Here is a 25,452-nt window from a genome sequence, read left to right on the forward strand (position 1 = left end):
ATAGTGACTTCTACATATTTTAATAGATATAATTCTGGCTTACTAGTACACTAGTTTCCATTCTATTTTTACTGAATAGGTAAAGTCATTATCAAATACAGTCCCTTTACTTTGGTTCCTTAAATGGGCAGGTTAATTTGTAATTCAAGTCTTTCATCATTAATTTATACAAAAAATTATTGAGCATCAATTATATATCAGGCATTAGGTTGAGAAAACAAAAGTAACAACTGTGTCCCCAGTAGAGCTAAGAATGGCCTGGTTGTGACTAGACACCACTTCCTGACAATATCCAGGAAGCCCTCTTGCTAAGAACTCTGAAAGGATAAACTCTTGTTAAGTCCTTTCCATTTACCCTCTTTTGTCTCGTTGACTTTTATTGTGAAAAATAATATCATAGAAGCTAAACTTCCTTTTACATACTCATTTTTATCCTAGCATAGAACTATCTTGTTCTCATCTCTTGCAGCACTAGAAAAATTTGCCCTCTCCTTAAAACGATAGTTTTGTGCTTTCTATCCCCTATATGATTCTACTCCATCACTGACTTCCAGATGCTGCAAACTTGAGTGCTCTCTTGAATGAGATAGGAAATGTAAATAAGGAAAAATGGATGCATGGGACATGCAGAGGTGTGGAGAACTGAAGATTCTTCCCTTGAGGAAACTGATTGGCTAAGAGTCCTTAGAGGACACAAACAAGATGGGGAACAGTGCTGTCACCATCACCCATAGGAAATTGACAGTGTAAAGCCCAAGAGTTAGCAAATGCTATTTTCTATTCCAACTTTTAATGACTACTTCACGAGAGGCAATATAATAAGATGGTTAAGAGTCTAAGTTCTGGAGACAGGTTCAGTTCAGTTCAGTTCAGTCGCTCAGTCATGTCTGACTCTTTGCAACTCTATGAATTGCAGCATGCCAGGCCTCCCTGTCCATCACCAACTCCCAGAGTTCACCCAAACTCATGTCCATCGAGTCAGTGATGCCATCCAGCCATCTCAACCTCTGTCGTCCCCTTTCCCTCCTTCCCCCAATCCCTGCCAGCATCAGAGTCTTTTCCAATGAGTCAACTCTTCGTGTGACGTGGCCAAAGTATTGGAGTTTCAGCTTTAGCATCAGTCCTTCCAAAGAACACCCAGGACTGATCTCCTTTAGAATAGACTGGTTGGATCTCCTTGCAGTCCAAGGGACTCTCAAGAGTCTTCTCCAACACCACAGTTTAAAAGCATCAACTCTTTAGCGCTCAGCTTTCTTCACAGTCCAACTCTCACATCCATACATGACCACATGAAAAACCATTGACTACACAGGCTGGAAGAAGCACAAGCTGGAAACAAGATTGCCAGGAGAAATATCAATAACCTCAGATAAGCAGATGATACCACCCTTATGGCAGAAAGTGAAGAGGAGCTAAAAAGCCTCTTGATGAAAGTGAAAGTGGAGAGTGAAAAAGATTGGCTTAAAGCTCAACATTCAGAAAACGAAGATCATGGCATCTGGTCCCATCACTTCATGGGAAATAGATGGAGAAACAGTGGAAACAGTGTCAGACTTTATGGTGGGGGGGGGGGGGGCTCCAAAATCACTGCAGATGGTGACTGCAGCCATGAAATTAGAAGACGCTTACTCCTTGGAAGAAAAGTTATGACTAACCTAAATAGCATATTCAAAAGCAGAGACATTACTTTGCCAACAAAGGTCCATCTAGTCAAGGCTATGGTTTTTCCAGTGGTCATGTATGGATGTGAGAGTTGGACTGTGAAGAAAGCTGAGTGCCAAAGAATTGATGCTTTTGAACTCTTGAGAGTCTTCTCTGCAAGGAGATCCAACCAGTCCATTCTAAAGGAGATCAGTCCTGGGTGTTCTTTGGAAGGATTGATGTTGAAGCTGAAACTCCAATACTTTGGCCACCTCATGCGAAGAGTTGACTCATTGGAAAAGACTCTGATGCTGGGAGGGATTGGGGGAAGGAGGAAAAGGGGATGACAGAGGATGAGATGGCTGGATGGCATCACCGTTTTGACGGATATGAGTTTGAGTGAACTTTGGGAGTTGGTGATGGACAGGGAGGCCTGGCATGCTGCAGTTCATGGGGTCACAAAGAGTCAGACACAACTGAGCGACTGAACTGAACTGAACTGAGACAGACCTTTGTCGGCAAAGTAATGTCTCTGCTTTTGAATATCCTATCTAGGTTGGTCATAACTTTCCTTCCAAGGAGTAAGCGTCTTTTAATTGCATGGCTGCAATCACCATCTGCAGTGATTTTGGAGCCCCCAAAAATAAAGTCTGACACTGTTTCCCCATCTACTTCCCATGAAGTGATGGGACCAGATGCCATGATCTTCGTTTTCTGAATGTTGAGCTTGAAGCCAACATTTTCACTCTCCTCTTTCACTTTCATCAAGAGGCTTTTTAGTTCCTCTTCACTTTCTGCCATAAGGGTGGTGTCATCTGCATATATGAGGTTATTGTTATTTCCCCCGGCAATCTTGATTCCAGCTCGTGCTTCTTCCAGCCCAGTGTTTCTCATGATGTACTCTGCATATAAGTTAAATAAGCAGGGTGACAATATACAGCCTTGATGTACTCCTTTCCCTATCTGGAACCAGTCTGTTGTTCCATGTCCAGTTTTAACTGTTGCTTCCTGACCTGCATATAGGTTTCTCAAGAGGCAGGTCAGGTGGTCTGGTATTCCCATCTCTTTCAGAATTTTCCACAGTTTATTGTGATCCACATAGTCAAAGGCTTTGGCATGGTCAATAAAGCAGAAATAGATGTTCTTCTGGAATTCTTTTGCTCTTTCCATGATCCAGCTGGGAATCAAATGCTGGCTTAAGCAATGATCTTGGACGAATCATCTAAACTTTTGTGCCTCTGTTTCCCTATCTGAAAATGGTGATGATGATGACAAGAGACATAGTGCTGAGTTGTTCTGATAATTAAATAATATACAAATGATTTTCACATCATTTAGAACGATGTCTGATATATTAGTAAGCACCAAGTAAATGTTAGGGACTATCATGTTTTCACAATTGAACAAAAACTTTCTTCTTTTGCACTTACTTGTTTCAAGGCTCCTTAATAAAAATATGTATATGTTTCTTAAGGGCAGGTAAACTTATCACATAATTTCTCAGTATATCCCAATTTTTAGTGCAATCATTAACATACAATAAGCAATCAAAAAATCACAGACTGACAATTTTAAAAGGAAATATGCATAACTGAAACATTTTTAAAATCAAATTTAGGTGTAATTTTAAAATAAATATAACTTAAATTTATTATTATGAATGTGAGCAGAAATTACTAATTATTCTAGAGGAGTAATTTTGACTTTTTTTACAGGCAGTTTTACCAAGCTGCAAGAGTTTCTAATTTATCTGAAAGCCAATATAGCCTTGAAGGTAAAACATACTGAGTACTTGATGTGTATTTGTGATGGTAGTGTTTTCTTTCTGCTGTTTTATTTCATTGTTTTATTAAGAAAAACACCCTTAAAATCAGTTGTACTTCCTTCCCTTTCTGCTTATCCGTGCCAAATCATAAACGTGCAGGAGATGACAGAGAAAAGAAACTGAGACATATCCACACAAGAACCTTTTTTCCTCCTGCACTGTCACCAATTCAGTGGCACTCTCCCTTGGGTCAGCTTAGCTGCGGTAATGCTCCAGGTTCACCCAAATGCCTAAACTCAATTTCACCTGTGAATATGACCTTAGACAATTTTTTGGCTAATAAATCTGGAGAGGATTTCTGCTAATAACTCTGGAGAGGTGTTCTGGAGAGAGCTGGAAGGTGGGAAGGGAAACACCTTTGTGTCAGCATGACCAAGAAAGTATAAGAAGCTTCACCAGAGCCTAGTCCTTTTGGTCCCCTAGTCCTTTTGCAGAACATCTTGGAAGATGTAGTTGCATAGGATAGAACTCAAATTTTAGTCCCATTGGGCTTCCTATGACTCAGTGGAAAAGAATCCTCCTGCCAACGCAGGAGACATGGGTTCGATGCCTGGTCGAGGAAGATCCCACACGCTGAGGGACAAGTAAGCCCACATGCCACAACTACTGAGCCTGTTCTCTAGAGCCTGCGAGTCGCAACTACTGAGTCCCCGTGCTCTAGAACCTGTGCTCCACAACAAGAGAGGCCACCGCAGTGAGCAGCCTGTGCATTGCAACTAGAGTATCCCCCACTCATCACAACGAGAGAAAAGCCTGGATAGCAACGAAGACCCAGCGCAGTCCAAAATAATAAATTAATTAATTAAATAAAGATTTCTAGTCCCGAAGAAGAAGAAGGCGGTCTTTCGCAGTTAGACCAGTCTTGTCCTAGGAACTGTGCAGTGTGAAGAACATAGGACAGCAGAGGATCTGATCTTCGAGCCCTTGACACTGAGGCAGTACAATGTAAACGGTGCCCCTGGGCTGTTTTGCAAATCTGTGGTATTGCTAAGAGAGGATGGAAGAGGTGCTAGCAGCTGAGAGAGAGACAGGAGAGGAGGGTAGAGGACATGGGGACTTGAGAGTCAGGCTTATGCTTTCAGGACACCCCGGTCTTTCCCACGGTATATGCTCCCTATGGCATAAGAATAGGAGGAAGGCCTTCTTCATGACAACCATTTCCTATAGTTCTTGTCTTAGTGTTTCAAAAATATGACGTGGTAGCCTGGATGGGAGGGGAGTTTGGAGGAGAATGTAGGGCTGAATCCCTTCGTTGTTTACCTGAAACTATCACAACATTGTTAGTTGGCTATACCCCAGAACAAAATTATAAGTTTTTAAAAAATAAAATCACTTGCTTGCTGTTAAAAAAAAAAAAGATACAAATGTAAACTGTGGGATGCTAGACTGCAGTAAGCAGACAAAATAACACTTTCCAAGAGAATACTTTCCTTTTTAAATTTAGAAAGCTAGCTTTGTAAAGTCCAAGCAGATAATAAAATCAAAAATACAATTTCCCCTGATTATGTTGTACAACAATGGGAGCAGCTTAATTTAATGTGAGTCAAAGGAAATAAAGCAGTTCTGGCACTTCCACTAATTAATCATCATCCTTCGTCTTGCCTTCCATTTAAAACGTCTTCAAAACCATGGTCTCTGCAACCAAATTATTAGCTGATAGGCATGCCAGCCAAAAGGAAGTATCCCTTTGTCAGAGAGAGAACTCTGTACCTTCTAACATATTTCTGTAGAGTTTTTTTTCTGAAATAAAGACAGAATCAGTGCTTCTATTCTCACATTCATCCACGAAACACGGGAAATGGACATATGGGAGGAAAAGGGAGCTAGCAACAGGTGATGCTACACCAGACCCCACTGAAACCAACATGCAGCAAGACAAGAGGCCAGCCAAGAGGACCATCTGATGCCCAGATGCCACTGCTGAAAAAATTCGTTCCAAGCTTGGCAGCAATTTCCTGCATCTGTCAAGTTAACCACATAAGAGACTATAGATTGACATGAAGAACCAGGCTGACAAAGAGGGCAAAAAAGAACATATCAAATGCCATGATCATCAAGAGAATGTGGTGCCAAATGAATGTGGCAAATGTATTCATTTACTCCAGTGATCTGGGATTGTATTGCTGTTTATTAAAAAATGATGTCAAAAGAAGCCTGAGCTGTCTGCAGAAACATGAAGAAAAGCCCACAGTTATATCCTAACAGAAACTTTCTCTTCTGAAAGACAGTAGCTTCCCACTTTTAGAGAATATATTTCTTTTAAAAGTGGAAAATTTTCATGATTTTCAAAGGGAGTCAGTTAACCAATGTTTATTCTACTTCTCTAGGGTAGAAACAAACAAATGAGAAATGCTAGAGAGAGTATGGATTTACATCTACATATAATATGAATGGTAATTTGCATTCTCGACTTTTTACATTTGCAACTTCTGATGCTTTTGAGTGACCTAAAGATCATGAGGTGTCGTGAGTTAAAGTTTTGCGGGTCTTGAAATTCTTCATTCTGAGGGAGGAGTCAGTCACTTACCCTGTGAGTTGGCACTAGACTCTTCAGCTAAACACAGACTTATTGCATATGTAGTAACACAAAATGACAAAAAAAAAAAAATTTAGTAGTAGGAGAAAAATCCTCTAAAATAAAAAAATTCCTCTGGGAAAAAACCTCAGCAACTGGTTTTGGTAATGGAAGGGAAGAAAAAGTGAAAAGATCTAAAACATAAGTTTGGAAGAGATAAAGAATGAAATGATGAAATTTCTAGGTGACTTGGCCATGTGATGTCGACTTAAATATATAACATGACCTCTACCAGATGCTTGATACAGCATCTAGAAATCGTCATTCATCTAACTATCTCAGGGAATGCTCCAATCAAGACAAAAACAGGTTTCCAAATAAGAAAAGAGAATCAGCAAAAGTTGATGATGTGGTTAACTTGTGGTCTGGGGATATAATCAAGAAACAGGTGTCTTTTTGTGACAATGTGGTTCAAGTAAAAGCCAGAGGCTGTGCAGACATTTCAGGGAAGCAACAGGTGGGGAGAGCGGTTATGGAACAGACCGTTACTCTGAGCAAAGAACATTCTGAGAAAGTGATTTTTTTGCTGTTAACAGGAAAATCAGTAGCAGCATGCCACATGATACTGAAGCTTAGAGAACACAGGTTAGAGGCAAAAAAAAAAAAATATTCAGTGTAGATAAAATATGTCTTCACTGGACAGAACTTACTTTGAAAATATCCGTATCCAAAGGAAATTGAGGGTGTTCAGACTCATAATGGCCAAGAAAAGACCAACTCTTCTTCTTGTGACAATACAGCAAAGCCTTATCTGGCTTTATGATTAAACCAGATTTGCTCTGTCTATTAAATCCAGGCTATTAAGGGGTAAAATAGGCATCTTTCGACTAAACAGCAATTTGTACAATAAAAAGTAAAGTACAAATAATATAATATAGTTTAATAATATAGTCTCAACTTCATTTTAGTGACAAAAATATTAAATGCTTTAATTTGACAAAAGCATTTAATTCTAGAAAAGAAGTAATTGAAAGGACAGCTTAAAGAATGCTTTACTATATTTAGCTATTCTACATGATATATAAAGGTGGAATAACATAGTACATTTATTGATCGGGAGCTTTGGAAAGTCTGTGAATGTCAAGGGCCTACCACGGACTCAGGAAGAACAAAGAGCAAGCATTATGTGATTATAAGGTAGAGAGATTTGGAAAGGGCAAGCATACAGGACAGTCAAAGAGGTAACATCACCCTTGGCAATTCTTCACTTACTTCTACATTCTGTTTTAATATAATTCCACTAATATTTGGAACACAAATATACAAAGAGAATTTTTCAGTGAAATTAGTAATATTTCTGCCTAATTATAAAAGCAAAAACAAACAAACAAAAAAACAACTTCTTCTGAAAGGGAAACAATGATTATATAGTTTTCTTTCTAAAACAAGAGTCTTTTAGTTCATTTAAAAACACGTGTCATACAAGGAAATATATAAACTTCCATTAAAAGGATAATGCAGCCTATACTGTTGACATGGGAAGATTACCATGATAATGCTCTTATGCAAAAAAAAAATGCAACATATGCAGTATGAAAATACATATTTCAGTATACAATAAAAATAGAGATGAGAAAAATGGAGATGTTTTCAGTTTTAAAAAATAAACTGGTGTCTAGGAAAAATGTTTTCCTACTTCTTAGAGAATAGCAGACTAAAAATGTTCAACATAAAGTTCTTAACACCAGCTTTATAGATTATTTACCTCTGTAACTTTAATAATTAGGTTGTGGCAGTATTTGCTTTTGCAGAAGGCTGATATTTTAATATCAAATATTTTTGAATGATTGATATTAAATAAGTTGACTACTAACTTGGAAATCTGAATTTCTTATTTTGAGAGCTGTAAATGATTCAAAGTTTCTAATATTGAATAATGTAGTTCAGCAGTATTTTGGAGCCACCTATATAGACTTATAAGAGCCAATTGTTTAATTTTCAATTTTCTTCCTGCCAATTGATGTCACTTTGGTAGCTTGAAATGGGCCATGATGGGAGTATTCACATCATGAAAATCAGCAAATATTATAAATCAGGGTATTTTTTTTTACACACAGAGAACTGGTTGTTAAACATGTACCAGCACATCATTGGTCTAGTTCCTAAGACTTCTTGTGATATTTTTGTAGAATATATCTTTAATAATTAAAATTGTTCTTTGACAAAAACAAGAAGTTAATATGAACTCATTTTTTTAAAAAGGTTTTGAGCACTCTTGTTACTTTCTTAAAACAGAATTAAAAAATGCTCTTTATTTTAAAACAGATACACATTCTCCCCAATATAATAGACAAAATTCCTTTTCAGTAGGATTTATTGCAAATAACTGGTTTCTTATATTTATGTCATTACTGCTGCTGCTAAGTCGCTTCAGTCGTGTCCAACTCTGTGCGACCCTGTAGACGGGCAGCCCACCAGGCTCCCCCGTCCCTGGGATTCTCTAGGCAAGAACACTGGAGTGGGTTGCCATTTCCTTCTCCAATGCATGAAAGTGAAAAGTGAAAGTGAAGTCATTCAGTTGTGTCCGACTCTTCGAGACCCCATGGACTGCAGCCTACCAGGCTCCTCAGCCCGTGAGATTTTCCAAGCAAGAGTACTGGAGTGGGGTGCCATTGCCTTCTCCATACTGGAAACCTAAGAGTTTCAAATTTCTGGAGAAGTCAGAAAGAGAGAAAATATAATTGTTTTGTTTATAATGTATAATTTTACCAAATTATTTTCATAATTAGTTTGAGAGGAAGGTTTTCCCTACTCCCGGAAAACACAAGATTCAAACCTGTAATTTTTCAGATAGAAACCATAAAAGTTGTAAGAATATTCTCTGGTTCATTCAGTCCTTTGTTAACTTTTGTGAAGTCATCAGGTTTTACTATGTCATTACTAGTGAAGTCGCTCAGTTGTGTCTGACTCTTTGTGACCCCATGGACTGTAGACTACCAAGCTCCTCTGTCCATGGGATTTTCCAGGCAATAGTACTGGAATGGATTGCCATTTCCTTCTCCTTCCTATCAAATAGTTCAATCAGGTTTTTAAAATCTTCCTGAGGTACATACTTAAAAATTCTATAAAGTATAATTTCTGTTGCTCTGACAAAATTTTTCCTAGAATTTAAAGAATATATGATGATAGCTCACTATTATCCCATGATACCAGAAAAAACAACATTGTGAGTGTTCTAATTTTTATAAGGTTTGATTCAGAGTACTTTTAACCATTCAGTGATTTTGTTGGTTCAATTTAACTTAATATATTCCTATAAATGACAGTGCTCCCATTACATATCTCATACCAATGAACAACTTTATTCACAGTTGCAAAATGGCAGGGTCAGAATATAATAAATAAAATATATTTATATTTATTCTCTTTGTAAAAGAAAATCACTGAAATCTGCAGTAAAACTAAACAAAGATGTCACTTAAAAACTATAACATTTATAACTTGGTTTTGATGTCATAGACATTATAGATGGAGAAATAACTAAAGAAAAATGAGAATTATTTGAAGATGTAATTTGTTCCAAAATAAATGCAATCTAATAGACATACTTAGAGTTAAATATAGAAATAGAAGAATCTCAGATGTAAGACAAATTGGTAAAACTACACTTCACCAAAATAGACCACTTCATTAAAATGTGTTAAACATGGTAAAGAACACTAGAACTTTGGCAACATTTTTAAATTTTAAGTCCTAGAGGTAGGGTTTTAGAATTTAGAGCTCAGCCAAGTGCCATAAATAAATTAATTAATAATCAGTTTAAGCTTATTGTAAGACAAAGTACCATGAATATAGAAAATAAAATTATAAATCTGAAAATTTTAATATTTCACTCTGCAAATGACTATAGAATACAAAGTATAATATAGAATACAAAGCATAATAAACATAAAAAACATCAATTGATCTGTTAAATCATAATGATTTACATTAAAATAGATGCTAAAATATACCTTTAGCTTATGTTCTTTTCTGTTGATAATGACAGCTGTAATCTGTTGGTCCATAAAAATTAGAATAGTACAAAGTAAAGCTGGAATAATAGCAGCTATTACTGTCCACCATGGATTTGGACCTAAAGGGGTAACAAACCAGCCACGATCATCTCTTGTGGGCTGTGAAAAATTAAAGAATGCATAGTTATTAACTGGATTAATAAATATCTAATCAAATGAAGTCTTATAATACCAGGAAAGCCCTAATTATAAACTGATATGCCAAGTGAATTATACTTAATAACAATATCACAAAACATGGTACCAGGCACCATTCTAAGTGTTTTAAATATTTCAACTCACTTTTTCCTTCACAACAGTCTAAAGAAGTCACAGACAAGGAAACAGGCATAGAGAATAAATTTCTCAAGGTCCCAAAGCTTGTGAGTGGTGAAGACAATATTTCAACTCTGATAGACTGGCTCAAAAATCTGTGTTCTTAATCAACATTAAATAAAATCATATTACCATTATCATATGTGCTATTAGATTGGCAAAGTCATTCACTTTTACAAATATCACATTGACAACTGTGTATAACTCATTTTAGATGTGTATCCAGGCCACTAAGTAAAAACAGCCAAAAGACACTCAGGGAAGGGTTCTAAACATGGCTGGTGCCTGAGATGAGTCCCAAATGAATTCATTTTGACAATTCTTTGAGGAAGTCCCCAGCTCTGTTTGATAGGCGAGAAAACAGGTTCAAAGAGATTAAGTAACTGGCCCAAGGTCATAGCTGTAACGTGGTTTAAACTCTATTCCAGACCTAATTTTATTTGTTTTCCAATCCCTATCCATTGTGCAATTCTGCAAAAAGAAAATGCATTTCCCTTATTTTCAAAATGTGTCCTTATCTTTTAGGAATATAGACTTTCCCACTGGAAGAATTAACAGGAAACTTTTTCAAGTGGCTTCCAGGTCTCTATTTCTGTGATTACTATTTATTTTTTAATATTAGACCAAAATTGTAGTTGGGCTGTGGGCATTTTATTTTCTGTTATATTAATCAATATTCTTTATATTTTCATGAAAATCCCAAGTGGTAGGTTTATAGCCATCATCTGAATAAAAATTAGACCTACAGAGATGGAGAAATAGTAAATATTATGATAACTTCACCTTGAAAACACTTGGTACTTGTAGTTTTGGAGACGGGATCCCAATGGCATAGTCAATTAAAACCATACATAGGATCGTAAGAAAGACAGCAAAGTCGCTCACTATGGATCGAACCTAAAGATAATTAAAACACTTGTCACTTGAAGGAACTATAAATAGTGAGGAATACTCAGGAATATAATCTAGAATCACACTTTATGACATGATATCATAATATTACATTGTATACATACTATAATATTACTGTTAATTTTGTCATGTTTATATTTATGTACCTCTGTCATTAAGATAAATATACACTCAACCTTTTCAAAATGAGGCATTATGGAATAGCTACAATGCTGATTGTGCTGTTTTCAGTATTTATTTAAAATCTAAGTTTATTATGGGAATCATGCATGGTACATGCACACCAGTGATGATGATAAAAATCTAAATTTATTATGAATTCCAGTGTGTGAATATTCAAAATACAGAATAACACTGCATGCAGAGAATTTGGCTAAATTTTAATACTCTGTCTCACACAGGTAACACTTGAATATGATAAACCCCAAACACTATAAAATAAAATCTGTTTTTATTGAAGTATCATAATAGTTTATCTGAGATATAAGTATAGCAGCAGGTAATGTGCACAACAGAGTAAGTAAATTTTAAAGTTATTCTATTTCTCATTTATAAAGTGTTCTTTGAGCAAAATCCTTAAACAATGTTCAGTAAGATCTGGCTTTTATTAGGATGCCTTTATGTCACACACACAAACACATACAAAATTCAGGAGTTTAATAAAAAAAAATCAATTCTATATTAATCAAATTAAGCTTTTGGAGGAAAGAAATGAATCTTCCAACTTAGGGAAGGAAGAGGTAACAAAAAAAAAAAAGCTTCTCTCAAACAGTTCTTAAAACATTTTCCCAGAGTAGAATTTTCATCACAAATTTTAGCTCATCTCTCAAAAGCTTGTTTTCTTGTTTCTCTTCTTTCTTTTCTTCTCTCTCCCTCCCTTCCTTCCGTAGTCCTTTTTTGGCTGAGTCAGGCCTTATAGGTGTTACTTTGCAGTGTTAAATATTGAACTAAGCTGTTTCTCTGTTTACTTTCTTTTCCAAATATGCAGATGCAAACGTGGTGGGTTAGGGGGAGGGACTGACACTTCAAAAATGAAAAAGGGGATAGTGTTCCAATGAGTCTTGCAGGGGCTTTCCCAATTACAAAATGTAACAGTGGCTCCTATGAGGTGTCTGTCAGGCTGGAATAGTTCCCACTGTTCACTGGGCAAGAAAGTGACAATCAGTAATGCAGCGTGTGCTTTTGAGTTCCAAAAATGAAAGTCGGAAAGTGGGAGTTTATCTCTGGGATTTGAAGTTAGGAGATAAGCCTGGAGGCAATCTGCACTCCCAGCTCCAGTCTCACAGAATGCTTCCTCTTCCCCACCTCACCACACCTCGCTCCAAATATGGCAGCTCAGTCACACAAAAGCCTTTTAGTGGCCCCTTTAATGACAGTAATTGCTCTCTCTTTTGTCCCAAAATACACATATCACCGTACCACGCTTTATGCTGGTAGACATTTTGATCAGAAAACCTGTAGTAAGTACCTTGGTTGGAAAATAGCGGCTAGTCTTGAACTGCTTCAGTGTGGCTGACAGAGTAACTGTGGAAAAGAAGAGGATCACTGACCAAAACAGAACATCTGGGACATAGGGGTGCTCGTGGCCGCAGGCTCGTCCAACATACTCCCCGTGCAGGGACTTGCATTCCTGCCAGAGAGTAAAACAAACGGAGCTATTAAGAAAAAAAGGCGGACACAGTTCTTTCAGAAAACTAATGTCTTAGGATCACTTGTAGTTGAGTTGCCAAGGTTTTTCATTAAGGCTCATGTTTGGATAGGTAGTGAGCAGTAAGAACTGTCAGGTAGGTAGAATAGGGAAAAGGAGTCCAAAATGGCAGAAAGTGAAGAGGAGCTAAAAAGCCTCTTGATGAAAGTGAAAGAGGAGAGTGAAAAAGTTGGCTTAAAGCTCAACATTCAGAAAACGAAGATCATGGCATCTGGTCTCATCACTTCATGGGAAGTAGATGGGGAAACAGTGGACACAGTGTCAGACTTTATTTTTTGGGCTCCAAAATCACTGCAGATGGTGACTGCAGCCATGAAATTAAAAGACGCTTACTCCTTGGAAGAAAAGTTATGACCAACCTAGATAGCATATTCAAAAGCAGAGACATTACTTTGCTGACTAAGGTCCGTCTAGTCAAGGCTATGGTTTTTCCTGTGGTCATGTATGGATGTGAGAGTTGGACTGTGAAGAAGGCTGAGCACTGAAGAATTGATGCTTTTGAACTGTGGTGTTGGAAAAGACTCTTGAGAGTCCCTTGGACTGCAAGGAGATCCAACTAGTCCATTCTGAAGGAGATCAGCCCTGGGATTTCTTTGGAAGGAATGATGCTGAAGCTGAAACTCCAGTACTTTGGCCACCCCATGTGAAGAGTTGACTCATTGGAAAAGACTCTGATGCTGGGAGGGATTGGGGGCAGGAGGAGAAGGGGACGACCGAGGCTGAGATGGCTGGATGGCACCACCGACTCGATGGACATGAGTCTGATTGAACTCCGGGAGCTGGTGATGGACAGGGAGGCCTGGCGTGCTGCGATTCACGGGGTCGCAAAGAGTCGGACACGACTGAGCGACTGAACTGAACTGAAAAGACAAGAAAGGTCAAAGGAAGGTCCGAGGACCAGAGTGAAGACTTCAGGTAGAACAATCAGCACTCCTGGCTAAGCCCAATTTGCATAGGGCAGGCCCATGTGGAGGAAAAAACATATAAAAGGTGGAGCCAAAGCGCTTTTCTCTCTCTCTTTCTCTCCTGTGTGCATGCGCTCTTTCTCTCTCTCTGCCTCTCTCACTCTCTCTCTCTCCCTCCCCCACCTGCTCCTCCACTCTCTTCTCTTGGAGTGTTTGGGTTGGCATGCCTTCATGCTTTGAGGATGGATTCTCCTGCTATCTTCTAAATAAAATAGAGCTGTAACACTGATTTGCCTAAGAGCTATAACACGGTTTGTCCAAGACCCGAGAGCTGTGACGCGCCGAGGGCTTTAATATCCGTCACTCCAAATCTTTGTTGTGACGAGACATAGAACCCAGGAACACACACTCGCGTGACAGAACCATTTCCTAAAATTTTTGACTTTTAAAAATTAAATCTATAAAACTGATTGATTCACCAATCATCAACTTAATTAAGTATCACATCAACCCTATAAAATATGTAGTTGCTATGATTTCCATGTTGTATCTGAGGAAACTATGGTATAAAGAAGGTAAGTAATTTGCTATAGCCTCACCACTGCTGGACAGCAGCAGAGCTGGTGGGAATATTATTGCATATTAAAGGAGAACAGTGATTCTCAGAATTATCTAGTCCTAAAGCTCCCAAGAAAGGTGAGAAAAGCAACAACAAAAAAATACGATATATTATTACTGAAGTGAAACTAGAAGTCAAAGATGGGGCTCAAACTTAAATTATAGAACAAAAGAGAAAAAGTACTATAGGAGCAGGGCAAAGTTCATATTTACTATGACTTTTTCAGGAGCTTCCCAGGTGGCTCAGGGGTAAAGAACCCACCTGCCAATGCAGAAGACCCAGGTTCCATCCCTGGGTAGGGCAGATACACTGGAGAAGGAAGCGGCAAACCACTCCAGGATTCTTGCCTGGAGAATTCCATGGACAAAGGAGGCTGGCAAACTATACTCTATGGAGTCACAAAGAGTCAGGCACGACTGAGCGACTATATAACAACAACAAATAACTTCATGATCTTTCTCTTTTTTTTTTCTCCTGGTATATATTTTTAAGCCCCTGAAGAATCATTTCTAATTGCTGTCTTAGCCATGAGGTGGCAGCAAAGTCAAAAAATTTTTCTTTCTTGGAGAAAAAAAACAGCATTTTAAACAATATTATTTTGAAATTAAGACTTTTTTAAAAAGCTCATATTAGATTGGATTGTGCCATTTCATTTTAAAGATTAGAACATTAAATTTTAATTTTTTATTTCAAAACAGAAAAGAATGGGATCCAGTGACCTTGCTAGTACCTGAGATATTCTGAACCTGAATTAGGAATTGAATTGGGCCATGGTACAGAAAGATATTAGGAGAAAATATGGACTGCCAGATTGATCACCAGCAGAGACTGTCCAACGAACAAAGCCTCAAGCCCTGGAGTACAGAAGGAAACACATACCTTTGAAAGATTCTAGACTAAATCACAGACCTCTACCTTGTTATCCAAAAACAAACTAGTAAAATCACTTGGGACAGTTACCTGTAAGGCTGAGATTTTTGAGAAATATTGTTTGTATACTTTATAATTATCTAAAACAATTCTGTTCCTTTTTCTAATCTAACTGCAAATGCTACTTTTTTTTGCTAGCTAAAGTTGAATTCCAATTAACCACTTTAAGTTAATACAGAGCACAGAAACTTTGCTAATTGGAAAAAAAAAAAAATCCCCAAGCCTTAATTATAGCTTTAGTTTTTCCTTCTCTCAAAACTCTGTTAAAATGGATAAAGAAGCAAAAACAAATCCTTGAAATTTTTAGTCCCTTCTCTTGCCCCTTGTTCAGCTTTACTAGTAAAGCAATTACTAAGCAAAGTAATGGAATATGTATATATATGGAAGCTAGAAAAATGATACTGATGAACGTATCTGCAGGGCAAGAATAGAGGCCCTGACATAGAGACTGGACTTGTGAATGGGTGAAGGAGAGGATGGGATGAATTGAAAGCAGCGCTGAAATAGATACATTGCCACGTGCAAAATAGCTAGTGGGAAGTTGCTGTATAACACAGGGAGCTCAACCCGGTGCTGTGATGACCTAGAAAGGTGGGATGCTGGGGGAGAAGTTCAAGACGGAGCAGATATGTGTATACTTATGGCTGATTCATGCTGTTGTATGGCAGAAACTAACACAACACTGTAAAGCAATTATCCTCCAATTAAAAGTAAATAAAGAAAAGAGTGGATAAATACAAAGAGGAGCTAAAAGTTCCTTTGTAAACACATTACCTATATATGTGTGATCATCTTCAATTTTTTGTGCAGATATAAAAGTCTTCCAAGTCTTGGACTTGGCTGAGTCTTGTTCTCAATTCTTAGTAATATAGAAACCATTTAAAGAATTATTTAAGTGTCTTATAAGCTATAATACATTGCCATTAGCCTGCCTAGTCACTTTAATTCAAAGCAAATTTGAAAAGTATGTTTTTCTTTCTTTTAGGGGGGCAGTATGTTATTTAAAAAGGAAAAATTGTGAGCTACTATATTCTACATTTATTTTCTGGTTTATACCAACTGTACCCTTAAAACACACACACACATGAAGTCCTGAGATTTGGAAGAGAAAACTACATCTAAATCCTGGTCTCTTATTTTGAGTCTCACATATGGTTTCACTTACGAAAATGAAAAAAACGCTTGTTGACAAACTCATTTCTACTAATTATTCTTCAACACGTTTTAAGCTTCAACAATTTTATAAGTTGGTAAAAATTAAGTTTGATAAAGTAAGAAATTAGAGTTGGCATTAGTGTCCTGCCCCTTATTTATGTATAAGCTAAATATGTAATTCTGGCATTGAAACAATTCTTAACCAATTGCTAGTTAATTGCCTGTGAATATTTTAAACCTTGTCTAGGAATTCCTTATAATGACAGATTTTGATATACTGCTAAAATATATATATAAACATAGAAACCTAAGTACTCTAGCTTGCTATAAAACACTTGAATTAAGCATTATTCACAATAGTCAAGATATGGAAATAACCTAGATGTCTGTCAATGGATGAATGGATTAAGAAACTGTAGTATAAACATACAATAGAATATCATTCACCCTTAAAAAGGAAGGCAATGTCACTGCAGCAACATGAATGAACCTGTAAGACATGCTAATCGAAACAAGCTAGACACAGAAAGACAAATACTGTATGATTTATCTTCTATGTGGAAGCTAAAAGTCAAACACAGAAGCAGAGAGTAGAATGATAGTTACCAATGACTAGGGAGAGAGGAAAAATGGGGAAATATTGGTTGAAGGGAACAAAGTTTCAGTTATGCAGGATTGATAAACTATGAAGTGCTAGTGTATACCACAGTGACTATGGTTAATAAAATTGCATTAAATAATTGAAATTTGCTGGGACAGTAGATCTTAATTGTTTTCACCAAGTAAAAAGGTTCCTTATGTGAGGTGATATGTGTGTTAATTAGCTTGATTGTGGTAACCATTCACCTTGTATACATTCATCAAAATATATTTTATACCTTAAATATATAATTTTTATTTGTCAATTATACCTCAATAAAGCTAGAAAACAAAATAAACCAAGACATTTACATTAAATAGTAAATCTGCGGTTTGAGACTGCTTTTCAAAATAATCATTAAATGTTTATTGAACACTTACTATGCATACAGTTATTTGGGAGAATCAAAGAAAGCTGAAGTTCTTGCCATTGCTGAGTTAGCAAAGTAAAAATTAAAGTTCATGAGCTATGTAACAATTCAATTAAAAGTTATCAAGTGACTAATACATAGAGTAAATATTACATGACCATTTTTACAAAACTAGTTATAACAGCCATTAGCACTGTTAATAAAATTAATAAAATGCTTTTGATGATCCGGATGGTTATGCTCAGAAAAAAATAGAATAACAATTAAGACAAATTGTTATGGCACTCAATGACTTAAAATTGTAAGTTTTTTTCATTATGTAGAATACCCTTTGGTGATAAGTGCTATTTCTGGTCAAGACTAGCAATTATTTATTATAAACAGTGCTTTTACCTAATGAAAAATAATATTAAAATTTCTGCCAGACTGTTAACACCTAGTACAGAACTTAACAAAGAAAAAAAAAAAAAAGCACCTCAGGATTAGATTTGCTTTGTTTGATTGATTGCAAAGTATTTTTCACTGTACTCTGCTTGACCCTAAAACTTCTAATATTTAAAATTAACTCATGCCTAAGTAGATCAATTGTGCTATGAGTCTCTTAGAAATGTATGATTCAGGATTTGCTACTATATGGAATAAATATTGGACTTCCCTGGTGGCTCAGAGGTTAAAGTGTCTGCCTGGAATCCAGGAGACCCGGGTTTGATCCCTGGGTCGGGAAGAGCCCCTGGAGAAAGAAATGGCAACCCATTCCAGTACTCTTGCCTGGAGAATCCCATGGAGGGAGGAGCCTGGTAGGCTACAGTCCATGGGGTTGCAAAGAGTTGGACACGTTTTAATATGAAATTATTCAAGACTATAAAACACAGAGTAAATTATCATAATTTATTTATCAAAAATAATAATTTAGAGATGAAATTATTGGGTAAGTGTATTGTAGGGGACACCAAGATGAGGGATAAAAGCAAGGAACTCTTAAAATATAATATCCTTATAGTTTATAAAAGGGGAATATAAATGGAAGATGCATTGCTGAATGGATCAACCATGTCTAAATTCTGAACAACTGTAGCATTCTTGTTCAGCTCATCATTTCTTTTATTGGACAATTTAAATGAGCTCTCAGAAGTTCGGTAATCTTTTTTCTAAGGAAAAATACAACAGAATAAATGTTAACTATAACAGAAAAAAAATGAAAGTGAAGACATTTTAGAGCAAATGACTAGGGTAAGAAGATAGGTAGTAAAATATAGGTCAAAGGTGGAATTTTTAAAATTTTGATTCTGAAAAAAATACTTAATGAGGAAAAGTGAGAAAAATAGGCAACAGGTCAAGTACTTTTGGAAGAACTGTGTTTAGAGTTTTATAATCGTACAACAAAAACGGTTTGTGTGTATCACTAACTGGCTCACTTACTAAAATGTGTTTCTCATGAAATGAACTAGAATTCATACAGTTTTATGCTGATGGTTATAATGGGATTTGAGCTTATACAGGTAGGTAAATTGGCAGAAGCTTTGGACTGTAATGTTTGTAACTGAGAAGAATAGAAAAGAAACTAGAATGACTCAGATTTTAATCCTTATTAAAAGCAGAATATTTGTATTTTTGCAATTATGAGATTTGATTGACCCGAAGTAAAGGATGTAAATATAGATGAAAATAGGTATGCACAAATATTACAAGAGATTAAGAAAAACAGAGATATTCAACTATGAGGGGGGAAAAAAGATATCATTAAAAAAAGAAAAGACAAATGTTTTTAAAGGTACAAGATTTAACTTTGATAGATGAAAAATATGTGTCATTCTCTTTCTTAAATGGAAGGAAGATAAGGAGAAAATGGAAGTACGAAAACTCTTTCTGAGGGAGACGCCAAAATTTTAAGAAAACTGACTTTGGTTTTCCCCAAAAGTTCAATATTTATACCAAAATATTAACAAACATCCCCTCCCCCTCAACATATTCTGAACAGCTGGAGCAGGATTACGGAGTGAAGTAAAAGCATTCTTTACACAGAAGGCTGACTTAGTTCTGTCATATGGTTTAATTTAGGTCAACATTACTCTTATTTAATGTGCTTTCAGTTAATCTAGTCACATTATGCCATATATGTGTGCTTTTAGAGTAATTCAGGACTGCTAACTATTGGAAAAGCTTAATAATGAAGGAAAACCCCCAGTTAACTTATGCATATTTGAATGGATGAAATAAAACTATCACTTTTGTAATAGTATTTATTTAAAATAATTTGCCTTAGTGGCAATAATTTTAACATTCAGAATGTCAAAAAAGACCTTATAGTAATAAGATTCAAGACATGTTTCACTTACCGAAACAGTTAGGTTCTCCCAAATTATGTCGGAGGCAGAAATATTGGACTCCCTCCATTCCTTCAATGTATTATTACTAGGATTATGTGGCTCCACACAGTTACATCTGCAAAGACAAAACAGTGTCTTTTATGAAATAAGTATCTTTTTGTGACCAGACTTAAAATAGATGTGTAAGTCGTCCTTCTTCCCCAATCACAGCCTTCCTCCATCTGAGAGATAAGTAGTTCGGTCATCCTAAATACTCCAAAACACACTATTTTCAGACATATGATAGATATACTACTAGGACATTAGAGCATTTTTAATGTTTCCTGGAATGAGAGGTTCCAGTCAGAGGAAATTTTTTAAAGTATAGGTTAGAACACAAGGCTTTGGGGGCCTTTTAAATCAAGATGCTTTCTAAATCTTACAACAACCATTTACCCCTAAATTATAAGTCAAGTGGGAAAAAATGATAAACATCCAAATGTATTTTTATAATTTATGTATTTTTATTAATATTGTAAAAACATATATATGTTTATATATATATTTCATATTCTAAAGATCACTTAGAATTATGCTATGTAATTTTAAATTAAAGCTAAGTTGAAGTAAGAACCCGGTGTATCTCAGGATATACTTTTCTTTGTGATGAGTGATAGTCTTATTAAAACTCAAACAATCAATATGCAAAAACTTTTTGAATAGCTACTATATATGCAAGGTAACAACATAAATGCTGAGGGTAAGAGCAAACCAGTAAGAAAAGAAAATCAATTCTCTGTCATCCCCATACTCATTAGAAGGACTGATGCTGAAGCTGAAGCTCCAATACTTTGAGCATCTGATGCAAAGAGCCGACTCATTAGAAAAGACGCTGATACTGGTAAAGATTGAGGGCAGGAGGAGAAGAGGACAACAGAGGATGAGATGGTTGGATGGCACCACTGACTCAATGGGCGTGAGTTTGGGCAGACTCTAAGAAATAGTGGAGGACAAGGAAACCAGGCCTGCTGCAGTCCACGCAAAGAGTAGGGGTTGCAAAGAGTAGGACACAACTGAGTGACTGAACAACAGCTACATACAAGGTAACATGATGAATGCTGAGGGTAAGAGCAGAAAGAAAGGGAAAGATTTGGGCAATTCTTACTACTACGTAATAAAAAACAGCTTTTGATATCACATTCTTTATAACTTTGTAAGTAGATGAGAAGACACAAGCAAAGATTATCAACAAGTTAATAGTCTTAGATGTTAACTTCAATTTACAAATGGTTTGTTTAAAAAATTCGTTGTCTATTATTTGCCCTTCAGAGAGCATTTTCTTCTAGAAGCATTTTATAAAAATTGTATTTGGGCTCCCAGGTTAACCCACATATACTACAAAACTTAAAAATAGGTTGGACTGCTATTTTAGTGATATCAATTGAACTGTAGAACTCAACTACTATTATTTCTATAGGAAAACATATTACAGTTTCTACTTGATAAATTCCTTTGCCTGAGCTACAGTCTCTCTTTCTACATCAGGAATTTTAGTCTGTTCTTTTTTATCACCACTCATTCATTTTTCAAAGCGTACTCAGTGTCTATTATTATAAGAAATTCTACTTGACTTGAGCAATACAGACAGGCCTGCACCTTTTCTCACTAAGGATGGTTAGAGTATTCCCACCTGGGCTCACTTGGGACTGGGGCACTAAAAACACAGAGGAGTCCAATGAGAAAGTTGTTAATGAGGACTTTAAGGGAATGAGAAAAGGAAGTATTAGCCACTATGAGTAGCTGCAGTGACCACTGTGGTATCAGAAGGAGGAGACATAGCACAAGGGAAACAAAGGTCTTTGAAAGGCAGTAATAGTCATTCATTAACGCAATTTGTTCAAATCTATAGGTTCCCAAGTCCCGGATTGCTGCTGCTGCTAAGTCACTTCAGTCGTGTCCGACTCTGTGCGACCCCATAGACGGCAGCCCACCAGGCTCTCCCGTCCCTGGGATTCTCCAGGCAAGAACACTGGAGTGGGTTGTCATTTCCTTCTCCAATGCATGAAAGTGAAAAGTGAAAGTGAAGTCCTTCAATCATGTCCAACTCTCAGTGACCCCATGGAGTGCAGCCTACCAGGTTCCTCCGTCCACGGGATTTTCCAGGCAAGAGTACTGGAGTGGGCTGCCATTGCCTCTGCTCCATACCAAAGTCCTGGATTAGTTGTACATAATCACAGAACACAGGTCTTTGTATCAGAAAGCTCTGTGCTTTACTGGTTGTGTGGCATGGGCAAGTTATTTAAGCACTCTAAACCTTGGTTTCCTCATAAAGTAAAATGAGGACTGAAATGCCTACCTAGTAGAGCTATTATGAAGAATATGTAACATGATATATACTAAATGGCATGTATATGTTTATGCATTTTGTAACTGTTGCTCCTATCATCATCATGATTATCATCATTATTTTCTGGTTCATTTTTTGGTTTTTCATAAGATGTAATAAAACTGTTAACTTTCAATTGATGTAATACAAAAAAGAACAATAGGCTTTTCTGTAACATGCTGATATTCTTTTTTGTTTCCAATTCTTTAAAGAGAATTAAATTCTGACCAGCATTAAAATAGTTTCACTACTATTACTAAGAATCTATCAAAAGGAAGAAAATTCCCATTCAATTTTGACTCTGGGTCATTATTAGATCACTAGGCAAATATAGTAAAGATAATATATGAATAGAGAGAATAATTTCATTTTAAAAATAGCTTAAATTATTAAAATTACATTAAAACCATTAAATCACTGATTATTTTCTAAAATTAAAAATCAGATTTGGCTTCTACCTTAAAAAAGAGGACTGAATACACATGTTTATTTTGTTATGACCTAGAATTCACTAAGCTAAGGAATAATATAAAAAGAGACACAAGGAGATACATCAAAAAGAGAGATATGTAAACAAACAAAATATGAAAGTCATATGAAAATAGGATTTTTGAAAAAGCAGAACAGAAGAGCAATAATAACAGTACCTTTTAATTTAATCCCTAAACTAGGTTGTCACATGAATATATCGAGACACAAGTGACATGGCCAAGTTTACACAGCTAGAAACTCCAGAGCCAGAATTTAAACCTAGGTAGTGCTCTCTTACTCACTCACTCATAAATATATGTATATTTATATATAAACAGATATATGTAATTATATATAAAAATAAAATTTATAAATTTATATAGGATATATATATGTGTGTGTATATATATATATTCTTCCAACTGCAGTAAAAGAGGGAGCTGTCCTGATGAGTAAAATATCAAGGAGGGTCTTGACTAAGAGAAGAGTTTATACTCAAAAAAGAAACAGAGTAAAAAGAGGAAGCCAAAAACATGAGAACTAGTTTAAAGTTTGACTATACAATAGTTGATACCAGAAATCCATCCCCAACTGCTACAGACTTACATACATACCACTCCAAGAATAGCCTCAGTCTTTTCTCTAAGCAATACCATCAACACTGTAAGGCAAAATTACTTTGGACCTAGAGGTCTTTATCGAATGAAATCATCAAATCAAATGTAAGGAAGAATGAAAAAAAATGTTTATTCTTTGCAGATTCCAGCTTTTTTGTGCATGTGTCATTAATTAGAAAGCATAACTTGTAAGGAAACAAAGAAGATATAGGATGAAGGAAAGAGGGCTTCCAACCTAAGAAAGCAGTGAAAGGACTCTCAGAATGGCAAAGGTAGCAGAGCCCAAGAGTAAATCACAGAGGGAGTGAATCACAAGATGGATGAATGCAAAGTTCCACTCTCTCCCCCACAGAAACTGCAATTTAACAAAATACGTTCCAAATACTACAATGAGAATTCTAGACTCTAGTCAAGATGTTGCCATACCAGAATGCAAAGCTGTGAAAAGCCACATTCAAATGGATGAGAAGAGCAATTTCACTTCAATTGCCTCAGCCCCTTTTCTAAGCTGGCACAGCTCAGCAATGGTAGAGAATAACCTGGCTCACACTTTTTACCCTGGGGGTGAAGAAAAAAGTAGACGCAGTATCTGACATTCCAGCTCTTCAGAGGGCTACTGAGGAACTGGTAACTGTCTTGTCTAATTCAGAGTACTGACAGAACCATTGTAGTCTGGATGCCTTGGTGCCACTGAGAACAAAGAAGAATGGGTAAATTGGCATTCAGGGACTAGGATGGCTCAATGCAGTTAGGGGTAGAACAATCTGAGGCTTCTCCCTCTGGAAGGACTGAAAGGAGCATATGTCTGATGTTCAAGCTCTTTAGAAGAATGCAGAAGGGGCTGGTATCTGTCTCACCTAATTCAGGCTGCTGATGAGGAGTCAGCATACAGCAGACATCTGGAGGTCTCTGAGAATATGGGACATCATAGCAGCTTGCTACTGAAAAACCAGGACTTCCTAGGCGGCACAGTGGTGAAGAATCTGCCTGCCAATGCAGGACCTGCAGGAGATGCAGGTTCAATCCCTGAGTCAAGAAGATCCCCTGGAACAGAAAATGGCACTCCACTACAGTATTCTTGCCTGGGAAATTCCTTGGACAGAGGGCCTGACAGGCTACAGTCCATGGGGTCATGAAGAACTAGACACAGCTCAACACCAACACACATCGTAAAACCAGAGAACTTGCAGTACGACAGAGTGACCCCAGGTAGAGCAAAAAATTATGAGTCCCTGGAAAAAGAAATCAGCCAGCTCTACCTAATTGAGAAATTACACACACAGGCTCAAAGAATTTGCATTCCCTTCCCTCTAAGAAAAGGCCAGTCTATAAAGGCTATGAGATGTGGCTTTTGTTTCAAGTGTGCCAATCCTAAAACAAAGTTATGGGATACATGAAGAAACAGGGAAACATGGCCCATACAAAAGAATGCTGCTGCTGCTGCTGCTGCTGCTAAGTCGCTTCAGTCATGTCCAACTCTGTGCGACCCCATAGACGGCAGCCCACCAGGCTCCCCCGTCCCTGGGATTCTCTAGGCAAGAACACTGGAGTGGGTTGCCACTTCCTTCTCCAATGCATGAAAGTGAAAAGTGAAAGTGAAGTCGCTCAGTCATGTCCAACTCTTAGCGACCCCATGGACTGCAGCCCACCAGGCTCCTCAGTCCATGGGATTTTCCAGGCAAGAGTACTGGAGTGGGTTGCCATTGCCTCTCTACAAAAGAATAAAATAAATCAAATTTATCTTAAAGAAATGGAGGCATATAAATTACCTGACAGAGAATTAAAATAACCATTATAATGATACACTATGAGATCAAGATGACACATAAACAAAGTGAAAATATCAGCAAAAAATAAAGTATTAAAAAGAACAAAACAGAGAATTTGGAGTGAAAGGATACAATAATTGAAGTAAAAAAATTCAGTAGGAGGATTTAACAGTAGGTTCAATTAAGCTGAAGAAAAAATCAGTGAACTTGAGGACAGGTCACTTGAAATTATCCAGTCAGAAGACTAGATCAGAAAAAAGAATGAAACAGAGTGAATAAAGTCTGAGGAACA

General features: G+C 36.8%; 1 protein-coding gene across 1 annotated transcript in view; it reads right to left on the minus strand.

The window, feature by feature from the left end:
• The window catches only part of SLC4A10 (solute carrier family 4 member 10), a 236,428-nt gene that overhangs the window by 26,620 nt on the left and 184,356 nt on the right, over window positions 1-25,452 (minus strand). The window contains exons 16-19 of the mRNA XM_052663982.1: window positions 19,948-20,053; window positions 12,753-12,914; window positions 11,156-11,269; window positions 9,995-10,156 (exon numbers count right to left, since the gene is read on the minus strand). Of these exons, the coding sequence (XP_052519942.1) occupies window positions 9,995-10,156; window positions 11,156-11,269; window positions 12,753-12,914; window positions 19,948-20,053 (544 nt within the window). The remainder of the gene's footprint in view (window positions 1-9,994; window positions 10,157-11,155; window positions 11,270-12,752; window positions 12,915-19,947; window positions 20,054-25,452) is intronic.

The sequence above is a fragment of the Budorcas taxicolor genome, chromosome 2, assembly GCF_023091745.1.
Source record: "Budorcas taxicolor isolate Tak-1 chromosome 2, Takin1.1, whole genome shotgun sequence".
NCBI classification, from domain to species: domain Eukaryota; kingdom Metazoa; phylum Chordata; class Mammalia; order Artiodactyla; family Bovidae; genus Budorcas; species Budorcas taxicolor.